At 44.8% G+C, this 12,273-nt stretch overlaps 1 protein-coding gene across 12 annotated transcripts in view; it reads right to left on the bottom strand.

Moving 5' to 3' along the window:
- Positions 1–2,454: 2,454 nt before the first annotated feature.
- The window catches only part of ERC1 (ELKS/RAB6-interacting/CAST family member 1), a 280,579-nt gene continuing 270,760 nt past the window's right edge, over positions 2,455–12,273 (bottom strand). For all 12 annotated transcript variants that reach the window (XM_038153889.1, XM_038153893.1, XM_038153899.1 and 9 more), the window contains one exon: positions 2,455–9,238. In XM_038153889.1, coding sequence (XP_038009817.1) covers positions 9,101–9,238 — 138 coding nt within the window. In that variant the 3' untranslated portion in view covers positions 2,455–9,100. The remainder of the gene's footprint in view (positions 9,239–12,273) is intronic.

Below are 12,273 nucleotides of genomic sequence, written 5' to 3'. Positions count from 1 at the left end.
ATGGACTCAAAGCCCACGCCCTGAGGATCACTTGCTGGAACCCCACAGCTACACCCAAGCTGGTCCCAGCTGTTCCACTTATGTTCTATGATCCATCACCAGGATATTCAGAAATAAGGTCTACCAACACAATGTGTATGGCTCTGTTTGCTTGATATGCAAAAAGGTTGTTTGCACCTAAATTTAGTATATCCACCTACAAAACATTCAGTTTCCCAGGTTATATGCCCTACTTGATTTTGAGGGTTTCTAAAGACATTAAAGAAAGAGGACTTTGGCTATTTGCCTGAGATTTCTAAACATCCTGAAGCCCAGTGAGAAGACCTACTTGATGTCTCAAAATCCCAGTCTAAAGGTCACTAGTCACATACAGATCATTAGCATGGGCAATTGGCTTTAGTTACTGTTTTGGGGTAATCACTGGACTGGCTGATGCACCTCTACAGCTTCAATTCCCATAAGCAAAAGGCATCTGCAGCACAAGCGCAGCAGATCCTGTCAGAAACAGGAGATCCTAAATATGCAGCTTCTCCCAGTGGATTGCAGATGTGGTTTCAGCAGTTCCCCTGACTGATGTGATTTGGAAAAGCAGGTTTTCTCAAGTCATCCTGGCTGGAGCACTGCAGAAGGCCCATGTTTAATCAGGAACCAGGGCAACAAAAGGGCTGTGCACACCCCTACAAACCTATCTGCAAAGGAAAATATTTCAAATCTGCGTGTGCTTGATCCCAGGGCTGACAATTTGCTGTTTCCACTGCTGCCTTGCCTGTTCAGTGTCACAGTAGCTGCAGTCAACACAGACAATTCTGTTCAGATGCCTCGTGTTTTACTGCACAATACATGAAATGTAACCTGATAAGGCACAAAAGGCGTTTGCATCTTCTCTTTTCAGCACGAACAGTGTTATTGTTCTGGGCCATCCAAAACATGAGTCAGCCTGCGGGGACACGGCCCTGAACTCGCCAAGCAGCAGAGCCAGTGTGGGCTGCAGACCTGAGCTCAGCTCTCCCTGCAGATGTGCTGCTCTCCCTGCAGATGTGCTCTGCTGCTGGTGCTGACTCGGATCCTGCCCTTTCACTACTCCTTTAAAAAGGGACAAGTCCTCCAGAAGTGCTGTTTGTGCCATCATCAGACTGATGGGTACCTTGTTGTGCAGTAACTGGTTAAATTTATGTGGCATGTGGTTTCATTCAGCTGATCTGGACTGTGCTGCAGAAGCCAGGCACACCCTGGCCTGACAGGAATCACGAATCCCCTTCTCAGCCAAAGACGCCTGAGCAAACATAAACCAGACTGGGAACCAAGGGGCTGACGGACTCCTTCTTTCAAAGCTCCTGAGACCCTTAATCCCCACGCATCCTTTTTCCACACGCTGCTTTACATGCCTGATTGAAGCCCAAGTGATTGAAATCCAATCAGCAAAGGGAAGGGAACGTCCAGGCACTGAGCTCAGGACGCCTGTTCCTGTTACACATGCAGTCACTCGTACTGAAACAAGTCAGGACCTCAAGAGTCTTATGAAATTATGAATCGAGGAAAATCAGAAGAGACAAGGCCAGCAAGAAAGCACAGAGAAAAACTGACTGTACAGACAGACAAAAGGAGAAAGAAACGGAGAGAAACTGGTTAGAAAGTGTCCCAACTTGGGGAGGTCTGTGCTGTCAGGGCTTCAGGATAGCTGCGGAGAATCTGGTGGAGTGTGCTTAGCATGGACATTGTTCTACCAGTGGGACCCAGTGTTGCAATGCTATTCTCTTTAGAACAGTCAAAAAACCCCAGAAAAATGAGATTTTTATACTGACATTACTCAGGCATTTCTCATGTCATCAAAATTCATCTGGAGACTGGACACTGGGTAGAGCCCGTTTCCACCAGCGCTGCAGAGAGCACAGCTCATCCTATGTCACAAAGCCATGACTCTCCTCTGCTCCTGAGGGACAGGATCCACATCCAGGTTTCACCAGGAACATGTTCAATAGGACAGTCTTGCTGGCCTTCCCACTGCAAGGCTTTCCAGGCACGTTGCTTGGGAAGATGTGATCCCGAAACTGACGCAACACGGGATGCACATCTGGAATTCAGTCACCCATTAGCAACATTTAAGTCACTGACTTGGGAAACAGGCAGGAGAGACAAAGGGGACAGCTGACTGTAACAGCAGCTATTTTATCTCCACTCACCTGACCTGTGAGGTCCAGGGGTATCTGGGACACCCCTGTGATTGCCAGTCGCTCACCTTCACCTTGTAGGCAGCCCCAGCTGTGTCCATGAGCATTCCCAGGCATGCTGTGCAGCCAAACCCCAGCAGGTTTGTCCCACTGGTGCAGGTGGGCAAAAACTGGAACCTCAAGCCTGGTGTCAGGGAGCAGCCCTGCAGCCTACCTGCCCTCCCATCCTGGGCACGCAGGAGAGGACACCAAGCAACCCACACTGAAATAAAGACAGGGCACGGAATTTTTAAATAATTTTATAATTTCCTGATGAACTTAGTCTGTGAATAAAAAAAGAAGAAAAAAAAATGAACAAAGTGTTTATATTATCAAGGCAAAGTTGAATATAACACATTTTCTTTGCAATTTCATTATCCTGTCAGTAACATGACTCCAGCAATAAAACACATACAAGTTGAAGGCAGCGTGCGCACTTGCATCACGGACACCAATGTCTCCCGCTGCTGTCATTTCCAAAAGGAATTCAAGTAGTCTAGATCCCATCCCTAAAGCCTGCCTCCCCCTCCACTAAAGTGCAACATGTCTCTTCCGAAGCAAATGAGGGATCTGTGTCTGTGGAGTGGATGGGGCATCCCACAGAATTCAACTCCACAGATGATTTGTGAACTTGGTGAGCAGCTCTCCTCACTCACTGCCTCGGAAGGAAACGGCAATATACTGTTTTAGTGGGCTTGGAGCAGCATGTTGGGCTAGCACAGAAGTTATTCCCCTGTTTGTGGTCCCATTGGATTCATCCTCCTCCAGCATCTGGACAAATAAAGGCATCTTACACTAAAGCCTCCCCAGTTATACTGTAATGAGTGTGTAATGGGGGGCCAAACGCAGCCACCCCTGGGCAGGGAGGGAAGGAGGACTTGGCCTTGTCCACAGAGAGGTGAGAAGATGGGGAGGATAAAAGGAACAATGTCTACTTCTAAAATTTGGCTTCGAATTTGGTTTTTAAGATAAGCCCATTTTATGACAAATAAGTGTATACATGACCAATAGATCCATTTTTTTGTCAGTTTCCAAGTGAAAGAAACCAAGGTTTTGAACAAAAAACCCTACCAAAGCACCAAGAGTGTAATGGGAATATCTACTTAAAAGCAAACCACATTGACTTGATTTTCAAGATCTGAACGAAGCTTGCAAAACGAGGACAAACAGCATATGGTTAATTCTGATAATAAAAATACATTCACTTAATGAAATTCCTTACCTATGTCCACAGGTAAAGCGATTTGTCAGGGTTTTTTGTTAACCTTACACACCAGCTTAGCCTCATGTTGCTCCTTTCAAGCAACGCCACCAGAGCAGAAAGTGGCTGCCCCATAACGTGCTCGGGTACGTGACCAACACCAGAGGCGAGGAAATACAACTTTGATAATGAACCCACACTCAACTACCTGCACTAGCTGATCTGCACTTGCTCACGTCCCTGGCATCAAGGGGTGGGATGGAGGAAACAGAAAATTTGGCCAAAGTGTTTGGCCCGTTCACATCGGTGGTTCCCATCTTAGGGGACACCTGGTGTTGATAACTGTTACCAGAAAAGATTGACTTCCAAAATACTGTTTCATTCTGCCCATTTCTGTCTTACACATGTACAGTATAAACCTGGGAAAGCAGGAATTTATACAGGGTTTGTAACATTTCCTAAGAGGCCAAGCTGCCTTGGACCTCAAAAGCCTGTGAAAGGCAACTGGTTATAATTAAAAGCCCACAAATCCTTTTCCATACAATCCCGAGAGGAGGAGTCATGGCTTTGCCGCTTCTTTACTTGAATTCCTTTTAATGAAATTTATTTTTATATATTTTTAAAAACACATCTTTTTCAGTTCTACTACTATCTTTTGTTTCAAACCGACAATAGACACACATTGTTGGTAACTGCCCCAGCCTGAGGACCACACAGACAATATCGACAAGCAGAAAACAAAACAGGAAAAAAACACCCCTGAAAAAGTCAGGGGAGATACTGATGACAGGGTTACAGCACTCACCACACACACTGGAAAAAGTCAGGATTTCTGAGTTTATGCTTTTGACACTAAAAAGTTTTGAAACAGTTTTTCTCTTTTTTTTTTTTTGTTTTAAAAATAGTCAGCCATTGGATACAGCCATTTTGTTCAGAAGGATCTGCTGTTGCGTACGGTTCCTTCCATTTATGTGGAAAAAACAATTAAAAACATCGTTTTGTTTTAAAAAAACCCCTGACACTCCTCTTCCTCACCACGCAGATGAGAGGGGTCAGCAGAGTTGGCCTTGCCAGGCACGATGCCCCCGATGCCCTGTGCCCGGCCCTCCCACCCCGCCGGCTCCGCTGGGGCAGTGTTGGTTATCCACAGCCTTCCACGGCCTCTTCAGGTCCCTCCTGCAGTGGGGGTGTTGAGCTGAGGAGAAGCTTCCTTTCAGTATCAGACGCTTTGATTGTACTCTTTCCCTTTAGCATTTCACTGGAGTCATTTCAGGGATGTACACGTCATTGTATGTAGTGACATTTTTGCTTTAAAATGGTATCAGTGCATGACTCTACATCCTTTGTAAAGACCCCTGCAGTGGCAGCAATTGGCAATTAGTACAGGAGTGGGGACTCAACCCCGTCAACCCTCATCAGATGTACAAATTTCCCAACAAATTGAGCACTAGCAGCAGAACGGATGGGAATTACAGGGCAAATGAAAAGAGGCGCCCCTTTGGTTTAACAACCAGGGTTATCTCTACAAGATTTATGACATTTATGCTCCCTTGTGCAAATTTCAGAGCCCTGAAATACCAGGAAATTTTCAAGAGAAGGCATATTCCAGCCGTGCAACGAGAAATGGCGCCTGCGGTTCCGCGCATCACGTCGGACCTTCACCTTCTGCCCCGGGACTTGGCAAAAACTGGATATTCCAAAGAGGGTTTGGCATTTTCTGGAGTGAACGCTGGTTAAAGGCAGTCAAAACGAGAGAGAATACTTAGAGAAGCTTAGAGCTTCATCTGGGAGCATGCCGGGTAATTCTTCTTCCAATGGCAAACAGTGCTCATGTCCTCACCCTGCTATTCTAGTGTTATGTCCTTTTAGTGTTTTACATGAGGTTGGATTGAGAGGAAAGTATGGACTTGGACTCATGGATATCATGAACGAGCGTGGTTGCAGTGTCAGCTTTTACAGTGTACGTGGGCTTCAGAGGCTTCAGTTATTTTTTAGCCCAAGCCCTGCCAAAATGACCTACGTAATTTTCTACAAACAGCTCCTGAGTCCTTGCATCTCTCGGTTTCTCTGCAAATGACAGCTCAGAAAAAAAAAAAAAAAGTAATATTAAAGCAGTTAAAACTTTCACAGCTCCTGTAGCAAATGGAACTTCATTCAACAGGAGAAGAAAAAGCAAATTTCCCCAGGGTGCCTGGGAAGGGCCCCTGATTTCCTAGAGCTGCTGCTCTGCAGGACTACTGTGGTAGGGAACTGTCTGCATCTGCCTGGCTGCTGACACTTGGGAATAAGATCTTAAAAGAGCAGTGGTGGGTTAGGCAACTGGATGAGCGTTGCAGGGTATGCCACTTTTGGCCCTTCTCCCATGTGCCTGTAATTCCATGACGGGTTATGGGAATAAAAACCCTTTGTTGCCTTAAGGCCAATGGTGTGGCACTCCATACGAGTGAAAAGAAAAAGCTTTCAGTGGTCACATTCAGCAATAAATTGTGGCCAGCAGTACCTCCCAAACCCCAAAGTTCCTCAAGCTATTCACAGGATCTCTGTCGACACAGGATCAGAGAGGTTACCTGAAATAGTTCAATGGAGAACAAATCAGATCAATACTGTTCCTAAATGAGATCTGCTCCCTCCCTGAAAGCACTTCACAGAGGTCTAAGATCAATCTTTAAGATGGGAAACCTACAAGACCTAGGAGATAACAGTGGTTAACAACAAAAATCACCAGGGCCCAGCAATTCAGATGGAAGGAACAGCAGGTGTGTGGCTGGCAGATAAAGGACCAAATGGCCAGCGTGAAAAGCAGCCAGGCTTGACAAATCCTCCCTGGGAAGAGGCCAGGAGATGTGTAAACAGTGAGCTTCACCCGGCTGCTGATGCACAGATCCTGCACACGCTGCCGTGACAGCACCAGGCCTTTGGCTGGGGCACTTTGGACTATAGAAATGCAGCCACAAGCTGAGTTAGAGATGCTGAAGAAGCAGCAGCACTTCCCTGCGATGTGTGGGCAATGCAGTAAAGCCAGGGAATTGAAATAACAGCCTGAAGTGATCACCCCTCACTCCCATCCCCTCCCCCTGCCCCTGCCTCCAGCAGAAACACTATCAAGGAACATCTCAGTAAGAGGTTTACAAGCAGGAGCCATTTGAACCATCAATAAGGGAAATTCCACAGCTTCTCACAGAGGAAGGATTGTTTTACAGCAGGGAACCAGGGCAGCTGGAGATTTGACCATATAAGTTAATGAGAGAGTCAGGAGGGGTGGCGGTGGCCGATGATGCTGGGCTGATGGCTCTGATGCTTTTACAGGCGGCATTAAATTCCTTGAGTGAGTAATTAGGGGTGATGAAGAAAATGCAAGAGGGAAGATTTCAAAACAACAGCTCCCATCGAAACATGCTGACTCAAAGAATGGGACCAGAGGGGTGGCTCTGGGATGAGGCACAGCCCAGCAGTGTGTACAGTCACTGTCTGCGGGCCTTCCGGCATTCCCTCCTTCCCCACATTCAGGTTCCCACTGCTCCCCTCACACACGACACAAAAAAACCCCCTTCAGACACAGGCTGCTATTACAGGAAGAACTAAATTCTCCTGATTTGCAAAGCACTGGTAATTCCAAAGTTGGAAAAGGAGTGATTTGCCTCTTCTTTTGAGACTTACTTCTTCCTAGACATCCTGGCTATGAATGCAGCTCCTTCTGCTGAATTATTACAGTAGAATCAATGGGGATGTGATTTATTTTAAATTAGCTAGTTTTCAGTAGAATCTACTCTCTTATGTAGAGAGTCTCTCTCTACATAAAGTTTCAGTTTTGCCCAATTTTCAGTGCTTGTTTGGAAAAAAAACTACAAGGTACATCTTCCCTTACTCAAACTTTTGCTGATCTCCTTTCTTGGAAAGCAATTGGTCACTTCTAAAGATAAAAACAATGTGTGAAAGACCTACAGGAGAGCTGTGCTGTGGATGTGAGAGATGTAAGAAATGCAGCTTTCTTGAAAAGGCCTGGAACATTTTCCTTAGCTTAGGGATGAAGCTCAGAATGTAGTAAGCTATATGGAATTAAATTGCAGGCTCTGAATGGGAGGTTTACTGAGAAGACTCATAATTAGCTATTGACTAGAAAACCAAGATATCTTCCACTGCTGTGTTATTTGGTCTCCTTTTGCCTTCCCCTCGCTCTCTGAAGTAACATGAGCCAGTCAAAGGGAGCAGCTCCTTTAAGGAACACATGGGGACATGTTACAGGGCTCTGTCCTGCAGATGCCCCCAGACACACATAACCACTGGCAGCCAGGAAAAAAACGTGTCTCCCCATTAATGCATAGTCCAAGAATGAACACCCAAGTCCTACTCATAAAACAGGATTTCTGACTTGCTACCACGACGACAAACTGATCTGGGATTTCAGGTCACATTACCTATCAGCAGGAGCTGTAACGAGTGTCAAAGGTGGATGGGAATAAAACTAAGGCCTCTCATATACACAGAAGAATTGCACTGGTTTAAGTAAAGCTGTGATTTTACACCTATCTACTCAGCTGGGTGCCAACTCCAGCAGAGATGCTCCTCTTTATAAGGGTTATTGCTCTGAACTCAAACTCATTCCTTGTCAATGTCAGCTAAACCAAAATAAATTAAATTATAATTATAGTAAGAAATATGCTACTGGTTTACCTAACTTAGCTTTAAAATTATAATTTTAAGCTAAATGATGCAAATTTCTCATTTACAGAATGCTTAAGACTATTCTGATGACAGTCAGTGTTCACAAAGTCACAGCCTGAAAAACTGGACAAACTGTACAAGTTAAAGCTGGGAACTGACCTGTTGACCACACCTGCTTGAAGGGAGAGAGCTCTCTATAGAGTAAGAACATAGGAGACACAGACCTATGATGAGAAACCTCATCTAAACCCCCCCAAAAACCAAAAGATGAAAACAGTTACCTCAAAAAATGGCCCACCTAGCAATTCAGCGTCAGACCAGTGAACTATAAAATTCCAAGTTAAGTAAACAGAAAGTACCAGTATACCTACCTTTTTTTCTCAGCTGCTAGATGAAATGACTAACAGGAGCAAGGAGAGAAACTCTCCTTTCCTCACTCTGTTATTTAAGAACATAAGAAACATTGAGACAGGCAGCAAGACCTGAGCTAGCTGATGCTGGCTAGCCATGAGCCATAATCAGAGCACACTCAGGTTTGGTTTTAGCACTATGAAATTCAGGCTTTCAGCTTTCATGAAAATAAAAAAAACAGGAAGGAGGAAAGAAGACAAGAAGGAAAAAGCAATATATTAATGAAAGGTGAGGGCTACTCTTCTGCAACCTCATGGAGAACTAGAGCTGCTTGTGTTCAGTGGATCCCCTCTTCTTTGCTCAGTAGACTTGGAAGAGCTCTGCTTAGCTGTATCCAAAAGTCACCACCAACAAAGTCAATGGGGAATTGCATTCTAAAGTAGAAAGGCAGTGAGAAGATGAATACAAAAATGGCTGATTAATCATAGACTGGAAGAACCTAGAGAGCATGTAGTTTTTAGAAGGGTTTTTCTTTTTTTTGCCTTTGTTTTCTTTGTCAAAGGTGCACCAGAAGTTTCTACTCCATGTTCTGTCTTCCACACTGCTCTCCACTCCCATGGCTCCGTGTTCTGCCTGGGCTCAGCCGCTGGTGTGCTGCTCTGTGGACTGGTGGCCAGGGTCACGAGGACTCCTCGAGGGCGTTGACGACCTGCTCCAGGATGTCGGGGCAGTGATCCGCGATCTGCTGCAGGATGGCGTTGGCGAACTCCTGCAGCTCCACGCTCTCCCTCTCTGCCTTCTCCAGCTCGCTGTGCAGCTGCAGGGACACACAGAGACACGGTCAGCCCCTGCTCTGAAATGTGCTCACTGTGTGACAGCCCTGCCCAGCAGGCTCGGCCATACCACCACTTTGGGAAGGGAACTAACAGAGGTTTTCTATTACATTCAATTTTTAAGAAAAATCCCTTCACCCAGGATTTTTCTCCTGGGAAGCTGAGAAGCCTCAGAGAAAAAGGAAAAAAATTCTTATCTCATTTGCTTCTCCTCTGTTTTGCTCATGTGGAAAGTGTTTGGGGATTGTTTACCCACAGGTGATTGTTGCATTGGATTTTTGGTGTGAGTTGTTTTCACTCTTTGGCCAATCAGTGCCAGGCTGTGTCGGGACTCTGGAAAGAGTCACGAGTTTTCATTATGATCTTTTTAGCATTCTGTAAGTATCCCTTCTGTATTCTTTGGTATAGTGTAGTATAGTATTCTTTAATATAATATAGTATCATAAAATAATAAATTAGCCTTCTGAGAACATGGAGTCAGATTCATCATTCCTTCCTTCGTCTGGGGGTCTCAGAAAATACAATGAAGTGACACATGCTGGGCACTTCCAGCACCTCCATCTTCCCTTGGTGACTCCCTCGCCTGGAACTGAATGCTCTCCATCCTCTTTATTTCACTTTTTCCTTCTACAGGACCAGGTTTGTCACCTTCCCAGTAAAGACCATGTCCACATGACTTAACTACTCCTGAATACATTGTTCTATAATAAATATAAGGAAAACTTTCTCTGTAGAGTTTTTTTTTTTCTGAAGGCAACCATATTCCAGGAGCAATACAGCAGCTTGCTAGTGTATTGCCTTAAATAGCTTGACTTTTATTAATGAACAATGGGATGTTTAATAGGTCATTACTTGAGAATTATTATTATTCCTGATATGAAATCAATAGGAATGTCACATAATTATGTCAATAATGTCACATAATGCACCCAAAGTTAACCAGAATTCTATTTTTCCCAAGGAATTACTAATTTTCAGAAACTCTCTTTCCTAACTCAGCCAGAAGATGACAACACACAATTGCAGTGGAACATACACGATTTTTGTTTACTAACTCTGCATTTCCTGTTGGGTCATTCGTTCTTCAGATCCCTATAACTGGCTCAGAACGGGACACAGAATTGCAAACTTTGTATTATTCACTCTGTCTACAGTTTATAAACAGTTTCTCCAACAAGTGGTGTCCCAAACCATGTCACACAACATGTGCAAACACAGCTTTTAGCTTTGAGCCTAATGCCATTGCCAGATTTAGGGGCCCACAGAGTCTTAATAAAGAGCAGGAAACATCTGCCTTCAGTAACCTGCTCAGCTGCCCAGCAATTGATAAAGTCCATGGTGGCCTGTGAACTGTGCAAAATCCCAAGGAAGGCTGTAATTTGTGCAAGCATTTTAGGGATTACTGTACTCATAGTGGTCTAAGGACCTCAGAGAACAAGGAGAAGCAGCATCCCTCATGAGGTCAGATGGTATGGACAGATAGACTGGAAAAGCTTCCAAGCAGACAGCCCTGCCCTGTACTATATACACCAAAAAAAGCTCTTTTATTTGTTTAGTGATAGGATTTCTTCTAATGAAGTATATTCCCTATGCATATAAGACAAGCACATATGTAGCAGGTACATACACTCAAGATGGATTCTGAAGCTTATTTCCAGCTTCTGAAGCCAAACTTCTTTGTCACTTTGAGCTGCTGTGAGCAACTATCTTATCTTATTTGAACCTTCTTTTAAAATTTGTGTGGTTTTATAAAATGCAATACTATCTGTCAGTTCTGTAACGTTTCTTATTTCTAATTCATTAGGATTTTTATTGGAACTCTACTATGTTAATACAAGACATGGAAAGAATGTCAAACTGGCATTTTTCATGCCTGAAGGGATAACTGTTCATCAGTATACAAATTTGTTGATCTGAGTTTGGCACTTCTGTAACACTGCTCAATGCAGGTTTTAAAAAGAGAGAACTATCAGGCAGCAGCACAGCAGGGATCATTTTACCACTTTAAGAGCACAATGCAGTGGCAAAGGTTAGATTTCTACAATTAAAATTCTAATCAGATACAACAGCATGTCTCTGTTTAGTGATAGTATCAAGCAAAGCACAGCAGATTGTTTCTGCAAGAAACACTACTTTAAAACAAACAGCCTAAGAATGACTATGGAATAAATAAAAATGCTTTTTAAGAAAGTTATGGTGCAGGCTTCTGTAGACAAAAGTGTGAGAAAGGAAATTAAAAGGGCAAGCATGCTACACTGTTCCCTTTACTAGGCAGGGTAGCATATAGTAAATTATTGGGGCTTTGCATGCTGAATGTTAGTTTAATGTGTTCTTATGTGCTTTGTTCCTACTGGCTGCTGCGCTCGCAGAACAGCCAGAGGAACCCGAGAGGGGCTCCTGCCAAGAATCACAATGCAAAGGCAACCTGATCCTGCTCTGTGGAGTGACATGAGCTGGGAATGGGGAAAAGAGGGAGGGGAGCACTCTGGGCTCGGGTAGGGCTCTGGGAGAGAAAGGGGGGGCTCAGCAGTAACCCATAATGGCACGGAATGGCAGGCTGTGGATGGGCGATCAGCCTGGGTCCAGCAACCCGGCAGAGGTATTAGTGAGGAACTCACAATGGATGGAAAGGTGCAGTCAGCAAGCAGGACTGGGAGAGTCAGAACAAGCAGCCAGGAGTGGTGTTGGCTACTAAAAGCCAGGGGACTGGGATTCAAGGACTGCTTCTGAGTCTGGGGTTGTAAGCCTGGTGAGATCCCAGCGCTGCAGGTGGCCCCAGGCACAGCAGCCTGCAAACCATCCCACCCCTGGTGCATTCCTGGGAATCCTCTGAGCCTACAACTCTGAGAAAGGGCCTTGTGCCTTCTTGGGCCAGCACAAAGATTGCATGGTGCCATCCATCAGAAGGATGGGAGGCCATGGAGCTGGGAGAGAGCAAGCAACAGGAGAAACAGCCAGCGTTATCATTCTCCTTTTCTTATCTGGCACCTGCAAGGGTCTTGGTCTCAGTCCACAGCAG

This window comes from Motacilla alba, chromosome 1A, assembly GCF_015832195.1.
Source record: "Motacilla alba alba isolate MOTALB_02 chromosome 1A, Motacilla_alba_V1.0_pri, whole genome shotgun sequence".
Lineage (NCBI taxonomy): Eukaryota > Metazoa > Chordata > Aves > Passeriformes > Motacillidae > Motacilla > Motacilla alba.
This window is presented reverse-complemented; position numbering and strand designations above follow the sequence as displayed.